Source organism: Sebastes fasciatus, chromosome 1 (genome assembly GCF_043250625.1).
Source record: "Sebastes fasciatus isolate fSebFas1 chromosome 1, fSebFas1.pri, whole genome shotgun sequence".
NCBI lineage: Eukaryota > Metazoa > Chordata > Actinopteri > Perciformes > Sebastidae > Sebastes > Sebastes fasciatus.
The window spans coordinates 13,893,026-13,918,877 of NC_133795.1; the positions used below are offsets into that span (position 1 = coordinate 13,893,026).

The 25,852-nt window shown below is 40.5% G+C and overlaps 1 protein-coding gene across 7 annotated transcripts in view; it reads right to left on the reverse strand.

The window, feature by feature from the left end:
• ppfia4 (PTPRF interacting protein alpha 4) overlaps window positions 1–25,852 on the reverse strand; it is a 77,759-nt gene that overhangs the window by 23,275 nt on the left and 28,632 nt on the right. For 6 of the 7 annotated variants that reach the window (XM_074630802.1, XM_074630751.1, XM_074630762.1 and 3 more), the window contains exons 3-5: window positions 1,893–1,994; window positions 1,598–1,762; window positions 567–641 (exon numbers count right to left, since the gene is read on the reverse strand). In XM_074630802.1, the coding sequence (XP_074486903.1) occupies window positions 567–641; window positions 1,598–1,762; window positions 1,893–1,994 (342 nt within the window). Of the gene's footprint in view, window positions 1–566; window positions 642–1,597; window positions 1,763–1,892; window positions 1,995–16,821; window positions 17,134–25,852 lie in introns of those variants that run through there. The other variant, XM_074630772.1, reaches the window with a different exon arrangement.

The window sequence follows — 25,852 nt, forward strand, 5'->3', positions numbered from 1 at the left end:
CCCTCAGTGAATCCAAGAACAAAACTTAGGCTCCCAAAGGGAAGTCTGGCTCTCAGGCTGCCAGCGTGCTTCAGACAACATGCCCCACCATATTTTACATGACTACAAATATGAATTATACTCTGGATAGAGGAGGGAGCTTCAGTGAGGGTCTGCTCCTCTTATAAAGGCTGTGTGATCAGTGCAACTTAACAAGCTTTGACTTTAAATCTTACATAACCCACTGGGATTCTGCATTAACTGAACCTGCTGTGAATATTTAGCGTCATTTTTTAGAACTTTTTAGATCTTTAGAACGATTTCTTTAATGACATTTTTAAAGAGAAGAGTACAGAAGTTTGTATCTGAGTGTGTGTTTGTATGAAGAGAGGGCTGAGAAGACAGAGCCTCTCACCCAACGTTACACTTGAAGCATATATCAGATCAGACTGGAGGCTTCAACAGATGTCTGCAAGGGACTGAACAGATGTTTCACTAACCAATAACCACACATAGGAACACACATACACACACACACACACACACACACACACACACACAGTCACAGTCACATTCACACACCTCACCTCTTGTGTGTTAGTTGCTAGCTGTCCCTCCAGGCTGGACACCCTCTCCAGAGCCACCCGAAGCCTCTCACGTACCTGACAAACACACCGAGAACACACACACATGAAGTCCAGAAACACAAAGAGGCCACGTGTCTGTAGAGAAGCACAATCCTGGATATGATTTAGAAACAGAGGATTTTGTAACACTTCATTTTACAGGTCTGCAAATTTCACAGTAACTAGGTGATAAATAGCAAGTAACCTTTTGAAATTTCTTTGGAATTACTGCCAAATTACCCCAATATTTACCTTAAAATGATCAAAAATACTTTATCATAAACACGATTTAATAATTATATATATAATTTATATGTATATATCATTTATATTATATATATACTCGTTAAAATAGGGCCCTTAGGCTTGAGTATTTTGTCTAGGAAGGATGGAATTACAGATATCTGTGATATATATCCAGTTTAGCTATTAAATATTAAAACGGCCACTTATACTTTTTAAGGATTTAAAGATATCTTAATTTTGAGTAGGAGAAATAAAGTTTTAGATATCTTAAAATATAATTTCTACTAGTAAGAATGGTATTGTGGATATCTTAAATTGCCATTCTGACGAGTGAGAATACAGTTTAGACCAGGAGAAATCTTATTATGGATATAAGAGTGATAGGAGTGTGATTTGATTAAATGTTAAAACGGCTTGTCATATACAGTTTGCTGTTTGTTGTCTCAAGACTGCCTCCATCTGTTTCACATTAAAGGCCTTTCAGCAACAATCTCTTCCCTTCAATGGAGAACTTTTACTCTGAAACACAGGAAGTGCTGCGGTTCATTAACAGATTAATGAGAAAACAAATGGCAATAATTGGGATTAATTAGTGAGGGAGGACAGCAGTTCTGTTGAAAAGACAAACTAGGAGCAGCAAAGTGATGGAAATACGATGTCCTGAAAAATGATGCCAATTGTTTCCCTCGCATTTATTTATGTATTAGAACAGACTGCTGCCCTTATTTATATATGTGTGTGTCCACCTTTTCATCCAGAGCCTTGTGGTGTTCAAACAGCGACTTGAGGGCTTTGAGGACCTCCACCTCGCTGGAGACTCCAGATGGTGGGGGTGCCTGTCTCTTCACCACTGTCATCCTCAGACTGCGTTCGTGACGAGACACCAAACACTCCAGGTGCTCCAACAGCAGCTACAGTACACACACACACACACATGAACGCATGCGTGACCAAAGAGAATACTAATTTCAAGCTGAGAAACATTGTTTGTTTTCATCAGCATCACCACACACTCAAACACACACACACACACACACATACCCTGGTGTTGTTCCTTTCAGCTTTCAGCTCAGATATTTCCTCCTCTTTCTCCAGCAGCTGCTCCCGGCATATGTTCAGCTCCTTCGTCAGGGTGGCAAACTCCTGCACAAGACACACACACACATACATACATACAGAGGTTAATACTGTATCAGTGATCAACATAATGGGTTGAGCACATACAGTATGCAGCTGTAATCTCAGGGGTGCAAACACATGTGGGCGTGGCTGACAGGTTTTTGGTGGCACAAGCACAGGGTGAGCACATTGCTAGTAGCTGTAGGAGGAATTACTTTATCAGCAGGTGAGGCTTAGATAACGGGCAGTTCAGGCTGGCTTCTCCTAAAAGAAAACGTGTTGTCCGTGGGACGCCGTCTGGGAGAAGCCTTCTGTGCACCTGCGATAAGAGGTGGTCTGAGGAGGCAGAAATGGCACCGTGCTATCTGATCTGCATAAACACAACCTCAGCTGTGCCGCTCTGCCCACCTCAGCGCTCGCCTCTGGGTTTTTGTAAGCAATAATATTACTGCAAGAGCAAGAAGTGGCTTAAATTAATGCCAGTGTGTCTAATTGGACTCACCGAATCAGTCCTCACATTCAACATCCTGGTATAACTTTCTCACAGAGAAATAAACTCCCCAAGAATCATCAAGCATGCAGCCAAAATCACCAGCACCCCTCAAACACAACTCTCAAGACCTTTACAGTCATGCAGTAAAGAGAAACTTCATCACTATCTATTTTAAACGAGGCCAAATAGACTGTCACAACTTTTTAATCATCTCTGGCATATTTCCTACTTACTTAAGCCGGAAGTTTGTATTTCTCCAAAACAGCTATGATCGTAGGTCACATAAATGGCTTCAGTTTAAGGCGCCTTCTATCAGTACAGAAGCTGGCAAAGCCTGATCCACTACGGTCCTGGTCTTGGAACGATCTGCAGGCCAAGCTTAAACTTGAGACCCTTATCTCTTTAAATTATTTTAAACATAGAATAAAGGAAGTGATCACTGCTAGCTGCAGTTGCTTCAATTAAATAGCAAACACATGACCAACATGCTGCCCTGTTAATGCACTGTATAATGTAATGTATTTTGTCTTACCTATTGTTGCTGCTATGATTCAATGTTGTCTTGTATGTGTTGGATGCTGCTATTTGACCCTGTCTTGGCTAGGTCTCACATGTAAAAGATATTTTAATCTCAATGTGACTGTGCACTCTATGTGATAGACAATAAAGTGTTTTTAATCTTGAATTCACAAAACAAATTACATTTATTCTTGTTACTATAACAAAATTGTTTTGTTGGTGTGTGTATACTTGTATTTTTTAAAATCTGTACTTTTACTTTTCTATGTATCACATTAACAAGTATATTACTTTGCTATATTTCAAGTCACATCCATTACAGAGTAAAAACAAAAAACACACCGTACTGATAAACTGTGTACGAGTGGAACAGAAGAAAGGAGATGAATCAGCAGCTACAGCAAAGAAGAAGCAAAAATCACCATGCTGGGTCAGCACAGTGTCCTCGGAGGATGAAGGAACTGAAAGTGAATAGGATCAGAGCCGGACAGGGATTGTCATATGCTGAAGATGCTAATAGAATGAGAAATGGTGGCAGTACAAGAGGAACCGGAGCAGAAAAGAAACGGAGTTGATCAGATTATCTCTATGAACAAGAAATTAATTTGGCATTTATTGCCATGGATATAAATTTGTGGACATATCTGGAGAAGATCTAGATACTTGGGTCTGAGCCATAGACTTTCACCAAATCCAAAAACAAACAGTCTGAATTTGACCACATCACCAACATATACATAATCCCAGTCCTGTTCTGAGAGCACATAGAGAGCTGCAGTCCAGCAGCAGAGTATGTCTTACACACACACACACATGCTATTTATTATTACTAATACTGTATTATTATGATGTTGTTGCAGTTTTGTTCAGTTTCCTGTACTTGCTGTTTGTATTGCACTGTGATGTTGACATGGTGTTTTGTTGTTTGAATCTTGGAAACTGTTGTGACCTTGTACGGTGTGCTTCGGCAATAATGTGTTTGGTAACACTTCATTTTACAGGACTGCAAATTTCATGGTAATTAGGTGATAATTAGCAAGTAACCTATTTTAAAATTTCTTTGGATTTACTGCCAACTTACCCCAATATTTACCTCAAAATGTATTGAAAATTACTTTATTATAAACATCATTTAATAATTATGCTATCCCCACAGCTGGTAATTTATTTAATACATTTCCAGGAAAAGAATACAAAGTTAATTGATATGCTTTATTTCCCTGTCTGCTGATAAATAGATAATAATTAGCAAATAATTAATTTGAAATTTCTTAAAAAAACTCCCTGAATCATTACATTAGCTACCAGGTTACATTTGTGTAGATAATAAGTCACACAATGGTGAGATTTGTGCCTGATCAGAAGTGTCTTCTATTAGTTTTGGTTTTCCAGCTCCGATGAAGAGCAGCGCACAGACGCTTCTCAAGCCCTATTTGAATGATTATATGCTATTTTAGCATATAATTATTAAATAATGTTTATAATAAAGTAATTTCTTATAAATTTTGAGGTAAATATTGGTGTAATTTGGCAGTAATTTGAAAGAAAATCCAAATAGGTTACTTGCTAATTATCGTCTTATGACCATGACATTTGACTTATACTGGGACAGTGGGACCAAGTGGACTGGTTATACTGGGACAGAGAGGTCAAGTGGACTGGTGATATATTCTGCTTTGAGTAGAGAAGTTGAAAGAGCAGCCAGCAGATTGTGTAGGACTTCACAGTGCCGTCCAGACAGGTGAGTACAACAACAACCATTATATCCATGACAACAACACACTGATGAGCTCTCCAGATGAGAACTTCGTTGCCTAGCAACATAGTGTGTAAAAACTGCAGTCCCTCCTCTGCTGTAATGTGTGTGTGTGTGTTTGTGGCTGCAGCTGCTGGAGATCATATTGTTTACATCATTGGTTCTCAAACTCTTTGGGGCCAGGGTGGGACACTTTACAGGGGAGAATATTTTCCAAGGACCCCTATTAATCTAAAAACACAGATTAAGTATATGCTCACTACCATTTATAGGTCTATACTCTTAGATGCCATTGGATCTATTTGTATTCTAAATACTTCAGACCTGTTTCATAGTGATACAATTTGAATTTCAATTTGAATCATGTTCATACCACTTATATTTATTTCAAAAACTGTAATGTTATTTAATGTGCATTTGGACTCAATTTGACAGCATTTATAGCCTACATATCAAGTAAAAGCTTTCAGAATATAAACAGTAGCAAGACTTGCATAGCCCTAATAAATCCAAACATTTAAACTTCCCAGTCTAAAGCTGATATTAAAGCTGGAGTAGGCAGAATGTTTTTGGCATCATTGGACAAAATTTCCATAATAACCTTTCAGCATATTGTAGTTCAAGTGTCCATATTTCATCATACTCCCCCCCCATCCCCTTTTTAAAAAATGTAACGCAGTAACATTTACTCAGAGTACATTTTAACTCCTACTTTTTTACTTTTCGGCCTACTTAAGTTAATTTTTACACAACTAGCTTATAATACTTTTACTTGAGTAAAATTTCTTTAAAGTAACAGTACTTTTACTTTAGTACAGTATTCTAGTAGGCTACTCTTTCCATCTCTGACAAAACTTTTGACTTTAACTGGTACTGAGACACATCCACGATGTATTAACTGTAATTAAATGACGAATAAGAATATTAATTATCCATTAGACTGATGTACTTGTAGAAGAAACATCAACTGTCAGACCGCGGCTGGAATGTCTAAACTTATTTTTCAATGGTAACAGAAAACACTGAACTGCTCTGATCACAATGTTGTGACAAATTTCATTATATTTTCCAAAAAGGCAAATACAATGGCATGAAAAACAGTGTCATCTTACTCTCTCTAATCAAACACATTCATAAAACCCCAGTGATGATCGAGGGCCTTTTCATTATTAAACTGAGAATAGATTATTCAAAGTGAATTCTTAGCTGTGTGAGAAAACTGTATTTCACTTGAGAGCCGTTTGATTTATTGATGTTCATTCTTCACGCTCCTCAATTTTGACAGATGGCTGTGCACTTCACTGAAGCTTTTAAGCACTCCACACGTCCTTTATAGCCACATTTGAAAAACTCGACCGATGAATTTGGACCACAATGGTTTCTGGTTGGTCGGGATCCACTCAGTCTGTCAGAGATGGCATGTTGGAAGCAATTTTCAGTCATTTTGTACAAGCGGGTGGCACGGCATAGAGTGCAGACGCAGCTCTGAGACACTGTTGACTTCTTTGTTAATATCAGTGTCATTTTGACGATGTAACAAGGTAACATCAAGTTGTACTGATGAATTCATAAAATAGGCTTTGAGGCCTTATGGAGCAAAGTAACAGTTAAAGGTTTAGTTCACCACAACATTACACGTCATTATCTATACATCCCAGAGTCTGTAGCGCGTTACTTCATCATCACAGCCGTCTCCCACGCTGTTCAAGATAGCGGCTCCACAAACAACCACATATTGCAAATTTGATGGACATTTTTTATGCTCTTTTGGAGCTGTAAAGAGACGGCTCCATTAACTTTAATACGTTGGGAGACGGCGGTGATGGAGCTGCAGCACTAACCTGCTGTGTGTTTGGTTTTTACAGTATATAAACCTTAATAGCTTTTCACCTGGCAGTTTTTCATTTTGGGGTGAACTAGTCCTTTAAGGAGCATCGTTCTTGCAAAAAAACAAGTGACCTTAAAATGGTTGGCTACAAACCAATAATAGAGTATTTAAAAATGTTTGTAGTAGGATTTTTTGTGACTGACAACGTACTGTACTGTACCTTACTGAATATCTGATGCAACACACCCATCCATTACTACAAGACAACATTTAATTAATGACTGTATTGGACCAAAAAGGTGCCAATACCCGAATTCAGCAGTTGCATGACATGATCGTCACATCTGTCTTGGGTATATTTATATTTATATCTTGATAATATATCCCATTTGAAATGTATTTTTTTGTATGCAGTTAATTATATACTTGGATTGGGTCATGATTTTAGATTTTTTGTCATTCAATTATGAAAAAAAAATCAAGTAGTTTATGCAACTATCATCTATCATCGTCTGAAAAAATATATTTTCTTTTGTTTTCACCGTCGCAGGTGCCGCCTGGTAGTAACATGTAAACTGGTAAAACGTGTGGCACGTTCAGTAGGTAAATTTCCACAGTTTGTACATAAATGTATATTTTAAGGCTGTCAGTCAATTAAAATAGTTAATCGAGATTAATCGCAAATTAATCACACATTTTTGTATCTAGATTTAGATTTGTCAAGTATTTCATACTCTTATCAACTTGGGAGTGGGCAAATATGCTTGCTTTATGCAAATGTATGTATATATTTATAATTGGAAATCAATTAACAACACAAAACAATGACAAATGTTTTTGGCAGCATTGGGCAAAAATTCCACAATAACCTTTCAGCATATTGTAATAACAAATGTACTGAGAAATAACTAGACTTCTGCACCTCCTTATGGCTCTGTTTTCAGGTTTTTAAATATCTAGCCCTTGACGGGAGACTTTGGCCAATCACAGGTACTTTCAGAGAGAGCGTTGCTATTGGCTGTGCTACGGCTGGTGGGCGGTGCTTGGTATTTCCTCAACTGATCTCCACATGGCTGCCAGGTCACAAACTTTCTCATTTTACAGCTAAACAGTACACTAAAAGATGTTTCTGGAAACATTTGAGGTGAGAAATAGGCATTACAGTAACAGAATATTTATTCATATTTGATCAGCGCTGCCTAGTTTGACCGTTTGATCGGAGTTTATGAGTGATTGACAGCTGCTCAGGAATGGCAGGCTCCAGCTCGCCTCTGATTGGTTGTTTGGTGAAATTTGGATCCGATTTTTTTCAGATTACCTGTCTCATGCACTACTGTCAGGATATAGTGACCGTTTTATAAAAATAACTTTTTTTTTTTTTTCATATTTGCTCCATTTCTAGCAAGGTGATTAGGGTTTCGCATCTAGACCACGACTCACCAGGAGGTGGTGGTACACAATAAGAAGTATGGGTACTAATGTGGACAAAAATCAGAAGTGCCGGTACTCAGTACTGGTGAATGCCGGCCCATTTCAAGCACTGCATGCATTTAATGCATTTGTAAAGAGTTTTCAGACAATGTCAGATGTCTTTTGCTGAAAATGATAAGCTTCACCTGCTCTGGTCTGGGATTATAATGTCTCAACATTCTGTCCCGCTCAGATAAATCACAGCAGCGTAAACTGATCCTCACACAAGTCTTCCTCAGATCAGTGGAAGAAAAGGGTGAAACGTCACTCCTCGCTTTTTTGTCCTTCTTGTACAACTAATGTTTCAAGGTCTGGTTCTTGCTGCTGTCTGAGCAGTCAATTCTTCTGTCGGAGGATGTTTCCTGGTCTCTGAGCCCCATACTTAATCCACTTGGCCGTATGATTTTCTGTTATTCTATCTGCCATTGATTAGATTTACACGAGGTGAGAGGCCAGCAGTGCTGCTGTTACAGTGTACGACCAGAAAGAGCCGCTGACTCACACAGCCTCTGCTAGAAGCTGATTTTTAATATTTTCTGTGGTTTAATCACACTGGAGCAGAGATTGGGTGGCTGTTTGTTTACTAAAGTGTGTACAATCTGTGTGTGTGAGTCTGTGTGAGTGTGAGTGTGAGTGTGAGTGTGAGCGTGAGTGTACGTGTGTGTGTGTGTGTGCATGTTGTTTGAACATCTCTTGGTGCTTTGTTGGCATTTCTTGTAAGCTTGGCTTTAGTCCAAACCAATACCCAGAGGCTTATGCTCTCTCTGCTTGTCTCAAACACACACACACACACACACACACACACACACACACACACACACACACACACACACACACACACACACACACACACACACACAGTTTTTACAGTCCCGGTGCTCCCTGCAGCCATGACGCTGCATTCTTGTTCTCATGTTTCTCACTGATGACCCAAACATTGAGCATGACAAAGAAATTCTTCTTTTAAGGCCTTGTCCACACGTACACGGGTATTTTTGTAAACGTAGCTATGTGTTTTATCCTTTCGTCCACACCCAAACAGCATTTTAGATCCCTGAAAACGGAGCTTTTGCAAAGGTGAAGGTTTTCAGCGTTGACGTGTAGACAGGGAAAACAGAGTTTTTGGCTTGTAACGTCAGAGTGTGCGCATTATCTCCTTTGTGAGGCGTCACTAATGAGGCGACATGTCATGCAATAGTGGTATGAATGCATCCATGAACGGCGGATGTGGCCAAATAACCTGCTAACAGGACTTTTTACATATTTACACATAAATTTAAAGTTACTCTTCCACTATATTGAGGAACAGAGGCGTATGGCAAGCTGTTCTAACATTTAATAGCTACACAGGATATTCATTAGAGATATCTGCAATGTCATTTTGCAGTCATAATTCTAATTCAACATATACCTAATTCTATTTTGACTGGTACGATTCAAACTACTTTTGCCATTCATGTGTATGGGGTTTGTCATTAGGGATGTCCATAATTCAGTTGCGGATATCCGTAATTCAAATTGCGGTTATCTGCAACTGAATTATGACTAATTCCAGTTTCAGATATCTACAATTTAATTCTGACTAGTCAGAATTACAGTTCAAGATATTTTTAATTCCCCTCAATTGAAGACATCTACATTGTCCTTTTTAAATATCTAAAATTAAATTTTAAATAGTCAGAATGACGCTGTACATTGCGAAATTGTTAGCCTTTGTGGCTTCTAGATGCCGACAGTAACGTTAATATTGCCGTTGCTTAGCAGCGGTGTTCTCACGACTTAACCACTTGAACGTCAAGCATATGTCTACACGACTTCCCATGTTGTAAACACGAGCTCACGAGTTTCATTTAAAGGCACCAATAACCAGGAGACCGGTGTTCGAGACTGTTGTTTTGTTTTTGTTAGTGACGTGTTTTTTGTCTCGTGTTTCTGACGCGTTTTAAGTACTTATGTTATGTTGTTTATGTATGTATTTTACTTAGTTTACATACTTATTTTAAACCCAACCATGATATTTTTCCTTAACCTACCTTTAGTTGCCTAAACCTAACTGCGGACGTTTGTGTGGCGTAAAAATGACAACCGAAAAAGAATATCCGTGTAATGTTGTGGTATTTATACGCCTTCCCATGAGTCCGTGTTGAAGATAGATATAAAAACAACATTACATCAAGTGGGACAGGCAAAACACAAATGCAGTTCACTAGCTGAACTGAGCTGATTAATAAGAATCAAAATCACAGAATTCAGATCTGAGACAAACACACACACTGTTAAACACACAAACTGATGTAGATCTCTGTTGACCCTGCCCATCACGCTGCAAGCAAAACAACAAGTCAGTGGAAGCGGGAAGAGAGAGCGAAGGAGCATCGGGAGGAAAAAGGGGGAAAATGGGTCAGCTTGTTCACTTTACTTTCCCTTATTCCACAGGGGCGCACCAACACAGGAGCTCAGCCCAAATCCACCAACAGATGTTAGAGCTCACTGTCTCTTTCAATCATGGCAAAAAGGCTCAACAGGCCACCTCTCGCGCTCTCTAGTTCATCCCTTCATCCTTCTGCCTTTCAGGAGCTCGCTGCATCTCAAAAAACAAATGTGAGAAACATGCACTGATAAATATGACTAAGAATAGATAATGGTATGAATACATAACCTGTGTTAGGGGCATTATATAACAGGACAGACGATGTGTTATATATATATATATAGTATAACACATCACTGTCTAGACTAAATAACTTCTCTCTGTAATTTCTCATGGCGGTCTGTCTAACACCTTCCAACTGGCAGCTTCTACCTGCTTTTGATTTTTATTCTCTTTAACACACATACACGCTATCACTGTGTGCACCGTGCAATACTAACCCCCCCCCAAAACTGTATGAGCTATGAATCCTGGGATGTTTATTCAGCTTCATACAACACAGTCAGATACAGAGAGCGGCTCTTTGACAACACAACCTCGACATCTGTCAGCGAGTATATGGTACGGAGCAGAGAGAAGGTTCTGGGCTCCTCTGCCTCCAACCACAATGTGAGATAGCGAGTGGTTACCAAACACTGCTGAGCCCAGACATTGTGAAGGGATTTCTCCCCTTCGCTTCCTTAAGCAGTTTGGGATTAAAGGATGAAAAAAATGCTGTGTGTGTGTGTGTGTGTGTGTGTGCAGAGAGAGAGAGGGAGAGATTGGAGTGCAGTCGGATAAAAAAAAAAGTCACACACACATTCAATCCCCAAAAATATATGGTTTATTGGGAGTGTGCTTATCCTTCTGTACTTGTGTGTGTGTGTATGTGTGTGTTTGTAATGCACTAAGAGTTCAGCACTGTGGAGAGTTAACCTATATGCCCACACCTGAACTATTTCTGAAAGGGAAAATATGAATGAACTGTTACTATGTTCAGCATAACCCCCACATTTTATTTCAACAATATTTCTGCAGTGTTTGTGCAAATATACAGTAGGTGTGAATGTGCAGCAGTCTCACAGCAGTTCATGAAATAATTTAATCTATTTGATTTGTGTAAATAGACAAAAATATCCTTTTTTTTCTTGTGACGCTCAGCACGACTTTCAACAAAGTCTGGTTTGTGTGTTTTCCTACGAATTTCCAGCAACACGTGACATGTGTCAATTTCCGTTCCAGTCTTTTCAAAATATAACTACTTAGTTCGACATGGTTAGGTTTAGTCAACAAACTACTTATTTAGATTTAGGAAAGGATTGTGGTTTGGGTTTAAATAACACCGGAAGTGCTGTAACTTGTACGGAAGTTATGTGACAAATAAATCCACGTTGACTTCTGGTTTCACACGGGACGCGAACGCCGGTCTCCTGGGAGGCAGGTGCTTTAGCAGTCATCACAAATGACGTGGTCATTCTTTGGTTGGCTTGGTGTTTCCTGTTTGTCATTCAGCAGTAAAACTGTGATTGAGTAGACTGACTGTGTGTGCGTTTTACGACGATCAGCGAGGTTAAATGATTATTGTCTGACTGGAGTCTGGTAGCTTTGATGAGAGCATATTAATTGTATGTTTTGTACATTAATACATTATAATAATTGTCCAAATTCCTGTTGATTTTATTACCTCCGCCAAGGCCAAAGGCCTAGGAAGGAGGTTATGTTTATGATGGATTTGAATGAAATTTTTGGAAGGGTGGGGTGTGGCACAATGAACAATCAATTACATTTTGGTGGCGATCCAGATTCAGGATTTTTTTAAGGATTCCGATCAGCCTGTGCATTAAGACCACAGGGTATAACACTTGCGCAGTGTAACTGATGACGCATTGATGGCGCGTGACCCCGCCTCCTTCTGAGAGCAGAGAGATTGGCGAGTGGCGAGACTCCGACGTGTGGCGGGAGTTGCTGGCCGTCCACAGTGAGAAAGACAAAAGCGGTAGATGACGGGACGCTGAGAGATAACGTAGTGTAACGTTATACAGACATAACAGGGCTGCTGAATGAGAGAAGCACACCATGTTAATAATAAGCCGACCACCTCACGGTACAGCCAGCTGTGAGCTGTGATCTGTTTTTAAAGTCATGCACCTTCTTGTATTTCTGTGCTCAGTTTTTTTGTTTTGCAACATATTTTTCAGTGTTTATCTGTAAACTGAGTTACTGTTGTTTACCAGTTGCTAACTTTACTGCGCTGCAACCAGACAATCTGTTGTGCTTTGAATACGATATTTACTTTTTTCATTTAGAAAAGTCTCTCCCTGCTCTCATCACCTTCACAAACTGTATAACTCTCAGCCGAATGGAACAAGTTCACATTTGTTCTCTGCAGCTTGCTGAAGGTCATTTGGGTGAAAATAGGAGAGCACTAACAAAAGTAGATTTAGACAAGGCGAGGTTAGGGAAAGGGGGGTTACAGAACTGCACTCCATTGACAAACAACTCCAGGGATGTATTGAAGATTAGAGATACAGCAGATAATACCTTTTAAAAGAATGAATGCACTGAGCAACAGCCGCCTCTAACTTCACGGCAACTTCATCTATGTGTGGGTAGATTAACAAGACTGAAGCCAAAACAAATATAAATCGATGTCGGCTAAAGCCCGAGAGCGGTGACATCGTCTCTGTGAGCGTCAGTTGGTGGGAGGAGAGGAAAAGAGGAAATTGTGTGACTAAGCAAGGAAGGAAAGAGATGGAAACTGTAAACATGGCTATCAGCTCATTCACACATTGTATGATTCACAGGGTAGTGTTGTGGTACTTGATATCATTTATGATAATCTGAGGATGCTCACAGTCCAAGTGCACATCACCCGCAATCAGATTGAGTTTTGCATCTTGGAAAGACCAGCAAAACTTGAGTAGATGAGTTCAGCATGTTTCTTGAGCACAGCAGTGGGCGTTAGTTAATTAGTTAGTGCTGCCTCAGTGAAGTCACTAGAATCACTTCATCAGTTTTGCTCTTCCTGTTTTTCCTTCATTAAATAATGACAGAAAAAGTTCTACAAAATACTGAGTTTAGATTTTCACTCAGGTGTCTCAACAAAGTCTGACAGGATGAACTTCGTCATTATATTGTGCCCATAGATTGTATAAAATATGGACGTAGTCTCTCTGACGTCACCCACAGGTTTCCTGAAGAGCTGTTGTGAAAGTTAACGTGGGTGGCTCTGGCCGTCGCCATCATGGCAGTGATGACAAAGCCTGAAGGTCTTTGCACACCAAGTATATATTTTTCGTTTGTGTTTTTTTTTAACCCATCATCTGATAATAAATGTTATGCACAGAAACCTTGCACATTGAGTCCAATGCATTTCTTATTCTATTCATGCGAAAATTTGCAATACAAGACAAAACTGAATTAATTACGTGGGTGCAATGGATACTAGTCCCAAACGGGGCTAATGAATGAATGACATTAGCAAGAAGCTATCGTCTAGCTGCCCAGAGCACAATCACTATTGTCTAATGTTTGGTATATCCTTTGTTTTGCAACCATCCTGATTCCAAGCTGTTCTGCAATCACCTGCCACAATCTGTTGTTAAATTCTGCATCTCTGTATTCTTTTAGTTCTTTATAGTGAAGTGCTTTGTGCTGGGAGACGAAGTGAATGTTTACCATGCCATTTAGGATGATGAGGTTTCACGGACGGTGGCTCTGAGTGGTCAAACAACCCTCTTTTGCCTTTTGACGGATGTGAAAAAACGCAGAAAATCGAACCTGTTCCAATAACTTAAATGATGGACGAAAGTTTCAGAGCTGGTGTGTAAACGTGATTGAAAGAACGTGAGGTTGTATTTATTTTTAAATGTGCAACAACTTTGGAAGAAAAATATGGACTTGGTGTGCAAAAGGCCTTAACTCCAGACTAATCCAAAAATGGGCAAAGAGGTGGATCGTCGCTGGAGCTGAGGCAGGCCGGGTGACGCAGCAGAGCAGACAGCTAGCAGCTAGCGACCCGGTACGTCACCCACCTGTCACCCAAAGCGGCCACGCCCTCAATTATGCTGAACTTTAAGCCTTAATATAATTTTAACAGGTGAGTTATATTCATGCACAACTCCCAGACCGGACAACGCCATGGCAGCGACCTGTCAATCATATGCTAGCCACGCCCTAAAGCATCCCCTGCTTTATGGTCTATTTGACTCTAAACGGGACCATACTTTACTAAATGAACATCATGCTGTATTGAAGAAGACTTGAAACTAGCGATTGAGACCATAAACTCATGTTTACAATGTTTACTGAGGTAATAAATCAAGTGAGAAGTATGCTCATTTTCTCATAGACTTATATACAATCAGACTTATTTTTGAAACTAGAGGAGTCGCCCCCTGCTGGCTATTAAAAAGAATACAAGTTTGAGGCACTTCCTCATTGGCTCCACATTTCAGACCCCGGAGTTGCCCACTGATTGTGACCCAAGGTGTTTATTTGAGCAATTCTGCAGGAATGTGGTACAAGTTCTACAATGCAAATGCAAGAGCGGAAACTGAAAAGATTGAGCTTCACTGATTAACCCACAGAAATTATCATTTGCTGTGGAGAAGCAGAGAAGAAGGAGATACCTCATCAGAGATGGTATACACTAACTGAGCTCCTCTCATTTGCGCGCACCAAAAGACACTAAATTAACTCTGATGTGAATCTCGGTAATTCACTGAGGAGTGCCACGCTGAAGATGAACGCAGGACCGGGGACTGGAGGATGAGTGAGTCCCCGGGGAGACTCGGATATCACAGCTCTGTAACTCTTCACCACTGCAGAGAGAGCGAGGCGGCAAACAGCAGAGAGGTGGACTCGACCTTCCTCTGACAAATCTCACACACACCACCACAACACCTTTCCTGGGTGTTGGCCCTAAGTAGGCAGTGAGTAATCTGTTGCCATGACGCCACCTCGCACACTGCGGCCGTGGCCATGGCAACGGCTCATTAGGAAAGGGAAGTGTTTTGAGCAGCATGCGAACTTCGCATGAACGTCTCATCAGGCGAACGCAGCCCTTGCGGGCGCGCACACGTCGCTAAAACGCAGACACGCACAAAGCCGCTGAGAGATGTTCTTCTGTGTGACGGCGTGACAGCTCTGGAGACCGCGGAGCGAAGCAGCTGACTGCAGCACTTGACAGATCTCCACCCTGACTGCTGCTCTGGAGGAACAGCGCTCGCTGAAAACTTTTTCTGAAAGCTTCTCACTTCAGAATGCACAACATGGAAAGTCAACAAAAACACTTTTCCTTCACGGCTGAGAGACAGATGTAGTACAAATTAGGCTTCTGCATAATCATTGTGAGTCATGAGCAAATCAGCCTAAGTGAAGCACATTAGGGATAATGCCAAGACTGACTGAAGCCGCGCCAGCTCTGGACTCACTTCTGAAGCAGCTGATAATACAACTCGGTAAATCCCGCTCTGAACACCTTGGAAAAGGGGGATTTCTAGGTGAAATCCCGAGCATAAGTGAATCTAGAAGAGTTTTGAAGGGATTTAAATGACACCTGGCAAAAAACCCAATAACCCACCACTGTAAAAACATGCATATCAAAAGTCATTTAATACCCTGACTATTGGCCATAAAGTTGATTGACGCAGCAAAAGCATTTTTACTGCATAGCTGACAAATCATCTCTCTCTCTCTGTGTTTTTGAAAATATCACTTTCTTATGCTTCAGCAAACAAAGGTGTCAAATCCTTGCAAGTTTCCCAACTTTCTCTCCTCCTCCTCCTCCTCCTCCTCCTCTGTGCCCATTGAAGGCCCGAGCCCAGAATAGCATCCATTCATGTATCCTGGGTTTCTTCATTTAAAGAAAAACAAAACCTGAACCAGAAAAAGGGACAAAGAAAGAGAGGAAGGAAGAGAGGGGAATACTTCCTCTGCTCGGATGAAAGGAGATGCACAAAGAGGTTTTTGTTGTGCATCAGCAGCAGAGTCTGTCTCTTGTATGCATGCTGCAATAAACATACCGATCATGCACAGCAGTCACAGAAAAAGAGAGAATTCCCCATCAGTGCATGACAGATATTCATCTCTTTTATTTTCTGAAAACATGCAACTAGCCACATTAACCAGTGAAAAGCCTTAGTGGAGGGCCCGCATTTCTAAACCGATATGCATTAATCATAGTTCGCAGCGTGATGGTGGGGAAAAGGAGGAGGAAGAGGTGGAGAGGAGGCCATATCTCAGTCCTAGAAAAGAGTCGTCAGCACTGAAATCGATACTCGGGTAAGGACACGTGGAGACCACAGAGAGAGAGCTATTTGATCTGGAGACAATCCTTCACCGGCAACATCCGCAAACTGCACGAGTCCCTACCTGGTACATGTAGGTGTTAAAGTGGGTCCCATTCTGAAGGTGGATCTTCACTGTTGGGTTCATGGTGAAGGTTAAACATATCAGATCCCTCAATCAGACCCCCCATAAAAAGAGAGAAAGAGACAGGTAGAGGAGTGAAGGGAAGAGAGGGTGATGGAGGTGGAAAAAAGAGAGTCCGGGTCGCCACTGAGTGTCTAGATGAGATTCCTGTGCTGCTTCCTCTGCCCTCCGCTCGGGACAACAGCACTCCGCTAGTCAGCCTGCTCTAACTGCAGCCGGGACGAGAGACAGCGGGGACGAAGGGGTGAGGAGAAAGAGAGAGAGAGAAAAGAGAGGGTAGGGATGGATGGATAAACAGGGAAAGAGAGAGAGAGAAGGGGTTGACGTAAACATGGGTGATTTTGATCAGAGAGAAAGACAGAATGAGACAGAAATGATGAGGACGCAGCGAGAAGGAGGAGGAGGAGGAGGAGCGGCTCGTATTGTGATCAGCTGATGGAGGAAGGAAGAGGCAGGGTTTAGACTGCTGGCGACTCAGGCCACCTGTTCTCTATCGTTCACACACACACACACACACACACACATGCACATGAAAGTTCAGCCACTCAGAGAGTTTTTAAGTCACATTTGGAACTAATGCCAAGAATTAGCATGAAATTAAACGCTCTATTTCCTCCTAATAAAAACTCCAGTCCGTGCTTAGTCGACACAAATTCAAGAGACCCATTTTTCCTCCAGCGTGACATTGTGCACGCTGATTCTTTCTATTTATAAATGGCAGCCTGTGTCGTCCCTCCTCTCTCGGTAGGATTTCACAGTGCATGCACTTAACTGGAGTCTGAAACACCTTCCGGTGCTTTTACACAGTGAAGAATATATCAAGTATATTTTATCATCCTATCGTTAGTGTTGTCTGCAGTGCAATGGATGTCATTCGACTTGTGATTCTTAACCTCTTTTTCGGTGCTATGATGACGCACCAAGGCCCACCTAATTATTGAAATATAGAAAATGTGCCACAAAGTCTTATTCGTTTTCTACATTAATTGATTCTATATGAATGGGTCATGTTTTCATGATCAAAATATTTTATTACACGGCTTTGTTGAATACTCGATTCTGATTGGTCAATCACGGCGTTTTGCGGTCTGTTATTTCTTTATAGCAGACCGTTGCTATGTATAACAGACTGTTGCTATGGGCACAGTTCTGATGTCGGACTCTGGAGGACCGTTTTTGTGTCAAATTATTGATTTCTTAAGTAAGTATCTGTGTAATAAGCGGGATAATGTACAGCTAGGGATCATTGTTGTGAAAGAAACCCCTTCAGGGCGATGCCGCATATTAGGGACTACTGGCACATTTCCATCAAGCAGTCCCGTTCAGTTCGGTTTGCACATTAGATTAATTTTGTGTTTCCATTAGCAAAAGTTGTAGATGGTACCAATAGGCCGACTCCATTCTTGGTAACACCTTGGTCGAGGTTCTAAGCGATGTGAGCCGATACTGGAAATTGGAGTTAAAACACTGCAGACCACTGATTGGTCAGAGAGAATCGCCACTAGCTCGACACCGGACATCCTGCACAAACCCCGCGATTTTTAAATAGCCAAGTTGCCATCAATAGCGACCACAATTTTAAATTCACTCGACCCAGATTTAAAAAAATGTCAGCTTGCAAAACTACACTGTACACTATGTCGTACAATAGACCGAGTGCAGACGTTTCTCTGTTTGGTTGCAAAGGATTCAGCGTTGAAGATGATGTCATGGCAGTTTCATGTGCCGCTGCTACGGCGATCAGCTGAGAATCCCGCCTACACTGAGGGAGTACTATCCACAGTGGAAACACACCTCAAGAAAAAGAGCTGGTACCAAAAGTGAGTCGAGCAGGGCCGTACACCGCAGTGCAAACGCAGCTTAAAAGTCAGGATATCTCAACCCGTTGCTTTGATTTTGAACATTCAGTGTGTTTCTTGCAAGTCCCCAAACTTTAAGAATACTTACTAGGGTGCCCTTTAATACTGATTTCAGTATCATTAGTGGATTTTTTTTCTGTAATTTTACTGCTTCTACACCAGCACCACGCACTGTTATTACTGTGCTTCATGATGTGCAACTAACAAAATGAAATGTGGAGAAATTTGAAGCCCTTCATCAGGTGTAAATTATATTTTATAACCCACATTCTATTTTTTCATCTGTTCAAATGTTTTTATTTTGTATCAAAAAAGTGCAACTTGCAAGCTTGATATTGATTTTTGTTACATTTTCAACAAATCCCTGGAGCTTTGGAGCACACTTAACAGTTTGTGCTGTACATTGCACATATATTGCACACATACTATCAATACTATCAGTATAGGCACATTGTCCTCTAAGTGGATTCACTTATTATTCCTACAGTACCTGATCAACAGACTTGGCCAATAACGTTGATTCCAATTCTGCAAACACACACCTCAAACAACTAAAGTGGTTTAGCATGGGGTTCAAAGAGTGTGTTACAGTAGAGTGTCTTTATGATTAAGTTGTGAGCTAGCGTCTAATTAGTTACAACTGATTTGACTGTTCATTAATTTCATTCTGCATTTTCTCCCCACTTTCATTCATTAATTCTCATCCCTCTTTTGTCTTGTGCTTCATCTCTCACTGGGCGCACCGATTCTATGCTCCATCTTAAAAACATATGCAAACGCTCATTAACACATCATCTTACAGGTCTGCAAATTTCATGGTAATTAGGTGATAATTAGCAAGTAACCTATTTGAAATTTCTTTGGAGTTACTGCCAAATTACCCCAATGTTTACCTCAAAATGTTTCGAAAATGACTTTATTATAAACTTTATTTAATAATTATATTCCGCTATTTCCCAATAGCTGGTAATTTATTTAATACATTTCCAGGAAAAGAATACTGTTAATTGATATGCTTTATTTCCTTGTCTGCTGATAAATAGATAATAATTAGCAAATTATTTATTTAAAATTTCTTAAAAAACTCCCTGAATCATTACATTAGCTACCAGGTTACATTTGTGTAGACAATAAGTCACACAATGGTGAGATTTGTGCCTGATCAGAAGTGTCTTCTATTAGTTTTTGTTTTCCACCTCCGATGAAGAGCAGCGCACAGCCGCTTCTCAAGCCTAAGGGCCCTATTTTAACCATTATATGCTATTTTAGCATATACTTATTTAAATAATGTTTATAAAAAAGTATGTTTTGATCAATTTTGAGGTAAATATTGGGGTAATTTGGCAGTAATTCCAAAGTAATTACAACAGGTTGCTCATTTAGCATGGTACCCATTGGGAGTGGCAGAGCATAAATGTAAAAAAAAGGCACAGGTTACTTGGCTTGCACGTGGTTGTCAAGGAAACAGGGCTCACAGGAGTGAGAGAGCAGAAGATGAATCAGTGAGACAGACAAGTCCCTACACATCAAAACATCTTTTAGTGATGGTGGTGACATCAACTGACAGCAGCTCACTGCAGGCTCCAACCTCAGTGTTACATCCAGTGAGTCGCCAAACACACCGGTCACCGCTGCCATCTGGTTTAGTGGTGAGACAGAGACCCCTACTGGTGGCACACGGTGCTCACACAAAGTAGCAGCAAACCAAGTCATCAAGTCTACATTTTCACACAGAAACAGGCACGTGAGGAGGCCAGTTCACTAGATTTAGAGAAGATAGTGGTGTCCAAAGAGAAATGAGTTTGACTGATTGTACATGCAGACTTTTAGGTAGCGGGGAAACAAGAGTGACAAGGGAAGTTGGTATGAATTCAAAACTCATAATGATAACTTCTCATCCTTGACTTCAGTGGGAGCTAGACTGAGACACAAACACAAAAACACACCACAAAGCACACATGCACATCAGCAGCACCAACAAAAACTCTCAAAATTTGACACATTTGAAACAGCATTTTCTGTAGCAGAATTCACAGAAGTGGGAGACCTCTGACTATTTTTTATCTGACAGCCTCTCAGAGTTTCTCTCTTTCTTGCTATACCTCGGTCTCTCTCCTCCTGCTGCCGCCTAACTACACTTGATTACTTCTTTCACACTCTATCCACTCCAGCTCCTCCATGCTTGCTCTCTCTCATCCTTTTTTTTCCTCCTATGCTCTTCTTCTCTCTCCTATTTTTCTCAAGCGTTGCTAATCTCAGCTGAACCTTCCTTCCCTCGACGGAGAGCAGCCATTTTACATTATAACATAACATGGAGCAGAGGGCAACCCCCCCATCCCACCACCTCCACTATCACATACAACACACAACCACAAATAGATTCACAAATGCAAACATAAATACGAAGGGGCGTAGGTTTGGTTTTTAGAAGAGAGCAACGCCCGCACAATAAATCCAAACCACAAAAAAAAACAATATTATAATGAAAATGTAATTGTTTCTTCCACAAGTCTAGAAAAGAATTGGAAATGCTGAATTATTTTTTGTTTTATTTATTTAATACACGTACTGTACTGAAAACTGCATTTAGTGCCAGTGATAGAGAACTGTGACTGAGATTAGGCTGTTTTGCATCTTTAACCACAAATCACATAAAATGAAATAAAACCACATGCAAATATTTAATATGAAAATGTAATTCCAGTCAGAAATATGTCCATCATAGTTGGCAAAAAACCAAGGTAACCCCTTCAGTTTGCTTGTTTCGTCTCTCCTAGAGTGATTGCACCTATTACAGCTTTTTCTTTTTACTTTTAGTACATACTGCAGCTGCCCTTACAAAGTATGTACTGTTGCATGCAGTATGCACACAATTGGGATATACTACTTCGTCATAACATTGCACCTTGAACTTTGACCCTCTTGCTCATATGGTGCCTTCAAATAAAACTCGTGAGCTTGTGTTTACAACATGGGAAGTCGTGTACACGATATGTTTGGCGTTCAAGTGGTTAAGTCGTGAAGAACACTGCTGCTAAGCAACAATAATACCGTTACTGTCGGCATCTAGAAGCCACAGAGGCTAACAATTTAGCAAGCTAGCAAGTAGGTAACATAATGCAGTAAATGCAAAGGTATAATGAGTCGTTGGGAATATCAACATTTTCCTCAGACATATTATAAAATTATGAAAAAAACTATATACGACTAAAATTACAATATATTAATTTATTATGCACCGAAAAATAAACTTACATGTCCTCCGCTATTTCTGTCTACAAACACGTCACACCTCATGAACTCGGAGCTTTCCACTTATGAGGTTGTGAATACCACAAGAGGGGGGCGTTCACATGGACTCTTCTCATGAACACGGTAAACACGACCCCATTTGAAGGCACCGATACATCTGCTGTGCAGAGGATTGTGGGTCAGAATAGCCAGAAAAGCATGCTGGCTTGCATACTGCAAAATGCGAATGGGTGTAGTAGACCATCCTGGTATTTTTGGCATACTGCATTTGACGTATTGGAACATACTAAATCTTTTTCTGGCATGCTAAATAGTAGTATTCTGTATTGGAATGCACAGTGTGTTCCCAATAAGCTCCACCAATAAGATGGGGAAGCTGAGAGGCCAAAAAAAAAGTCCAGAAGTTTGTTGCTGCTGCTCACAAAGCTGTGAGCGCACTATTAAAATTGAAGCGACCTAGATGAAGATATCTGCATTTCTATCAACTCAGAGCTCATCTCGATTATGAGGGATGAACCGAGCAACACAGATTTTAACTGTAAAACTGACGGGGACAAAACTGGGAAGTTACGCCTTTGTATATACAAACACATTGCTGTTTCCCAGATATCAGACACAGTCATCACTCTGGGAAGATTCATCCATCACCACCTTCCTCATCACCTCATTCTCTTGCTCCTCCTGCTCTCATTTTTTTTTCCAGTCTCCTCCTCGGTCACCTCCTCCCTTCGGTCCCTGTCTAAAGCACCTGTGTCAGCTCTGTCTCTCTCTCCCGCTGTCCTCATCACTCAGTCGGAGCGCACGGCTTACCTCCCTCCATCTCTCCTTCACCGTGTCCTCCTCCAGCTCCCAGTCGGCCCAGAGGGAGGCCTATTACTACCACAGTGCACACAATCACTCCAAACAACAGACACTGTTTGTATCCACGTTCACATCTGAACTCTACATGCATTCCCTACTTGTCGGCTCTCTATCATGTAAAAGACATTTTATTCTCACATTTTCGTATATTAATCTGCTTATTCAAGATCAAGTAAAAACAATGCTTAACCCATTTATGATACACACGTACACAGTTTCAAGTCTGGCTGATTACATTAATACATACACACACACTGCCTCATTCACTGAAAAATACACAAGCTAACACACATATACTCCAGAGACCACACACACAACACACACACACTCAGTCCGTCCCAGCTGCTCTGTTTTGTAGATGAAAGCAGGAGATGCACCAAAGCTGTATTAATATTAATCTTCATATTCGGAGTAAATAAACTGCTCCAAGGGTACCTCCGGCATAATTTTCAATAATCTCTTCTCTTCCCAATCCTTCATGTAGCTAAAAATGGCTGTGAGTGATGAAGTCGCCTAGGTGTTTGTGTGTGTGTTTGTGGAGGTCAGGAACGCTGCTCTTGCCCTTCACAGAGTGCAAACTGCAGTGGCAGGATGTAACTCTACACCACAGACAGAGAGAGTGTGTGTGTGTGTGTGTGTGTGTCTACAGTAAGTCTACAATAACTGTAACTGTAATGACAGAGGCATGACAAGCACCTCTCATGGTGCCTGGAAGTGAGGCGTCACACTGCTGTGCTGTCCTTCTCCCACACCCTCTGTTCTTTTTAGACACACATGCATAGTAACATGAAGCGTGGGGCTGAATACAAAACCACTATTAATATTCTACTGAGTCTAATTATAAGAATATAGTTTTCTAATGCTAAATAAAGTGTCGAAAGCTCACCTGGGATAAAAGCTTTGCCAGGTGGTACAAAAATAAGTGTTTCATTGAATCATTATTTATTGAGTATGTCAGTATGTTGTCAGAAAACATTGTCCTCCATCTTTGTGGTCCACACATCCCACGGGACTGCAATGCCCTTGAGTTTGATCTTGTGTCAGGGATACACAGATGTTTTGCACTGGGGCTGAACACCATAGTGATATAGGACCAAAAATATTCTATCCCGATATAGGTCATTTCATATAGCCTATATCCGGGGTCAGCAACCTTTTTGGTATGAAGTGCCATTTCTTTTTTTTTTAAGAGTATATTTATTGGTTTCCAAAGGGTCGAGCAATCAAGGATTAAGGAGCTTAATACAAATATGTACCCTCTTTTCCAAATCACCCTCCACACAGAACACATTCTCCACACATGAAAGCCAAAAACGAAATAAATAAACAATAAAAATAAACAATAAAAATATAGAAATAAACAGTAATAAATCAAATAAAAACATATAAAATATACATATGCACATACACACACACACACACACACACACACACACACACACACACACACACACACACACTATATATATATATATATATATATATACATATATATATATACACATAACAAGGGTAATCAGGCATAATGATGGGATAATGGCATTTCAAACACTAATATCTACATAGAAATATACCTTGAGATTCTCAGAACTGAAGTGCCATTTCTAATTTTTCTTGTGTGCCATATCAGCATTAAGGTTGTTGTTTAATTTGACTTCACATCAACATTTAAATCTACAATGGATCTTTAATTTTATTCCATATAGCAACATTTAAAAAAACAAAAACATAACCCATTAATCAGGACATTGTAATTCTATATGAGAGCACTGTTTAAGAAGGCTGCCATCCTTATAAAAAACATCCACATCTAAGTTGAAATCATTAACTCTACCATCCCTCCACCAATTTCATCAGCAATTAACTTAACAAATTCTGCGAAGAAGGCAACGAGTACCAGCCAATCAGAGGCAGAGTAGGGCGGGTCTTCGCAGTATGCTGGTGGGGAAACACTGTAAATGTACAGGCCGCGAAACTGTCAGTGGCTGTGAAAGAGGTAATTTGCCATGCGGATGAGAAGGCACTTCAACATTTCCGAAAAATTCTCCTGCACACTTATTGCTAGTGTGCCATTGTTTAAACTGCAGCTATAGCTATATCTATATGGGTGACATTAACCTGGGTTCAAACTGAGCACTGTGTAAATCTGTCCATTTCATTCTTTATCAGTTTGTTCTGTTGACATTTTAAGTGCACTATACAAGATAACGATCATTCTGTTTAGCAATAAAATGGTTAGAACAAAGAATAAGAGGACAAATAGATTTGATTGACACTGAAAAGACCAATGTGCACATACAATTTCTTTAAAACTGCATCTACACTGCAAGGGAAAGGGAAGTAAATAAATAAAAATAAAGCAGCAGTCCACAGATAATATCATCAGACGACACACTTTTCTCATTTCTGAAATTTGTTGCTATTTCATATTAAAACTTATTTCCTCACTCTACACCTGCTCATCTGGGTGCAACCCGGTATCACACCAAAGCGTGTAATATACCCGCCTGTCCACCAGAGGATAGCGTGTCAGTGTCATGTTTTGCCTTGCTTAGGCGTGAATATTACACGCGTATATGAAGGTGCAGTACCAACAGAGGGCAACAGAACCACTCGTCATGGTTGGGTTTAAAATAAGTACATAAAAACTAAGTACAATACCCACGAAAACGATGGAGCATAAGTACAGAAAATGCGTCATTAACGTCACTAAAAAACATTAACTTTCAACCTATTTGAAAGTCCTGTGTTTGTTGGACCCAGCCAACTCCCCTCCCGCCCGCCATAAGTCTTTCTCACGTTTTATTCTACGTCTCTACTGAAGCTCCGAGCGTAGCATATTTACGCAGATGCGTTTACATTGCAGTCAGTACAGACTACATGACGTACAAATATACTTGCCAACCCTCCCGATTTTCCCGGGAGACTCCCGTTTTTCATTGCCCTCTCCTAGTTTCCTTCCGGGGACACAATTCTCACAATTTCTCCAGATTCATGAC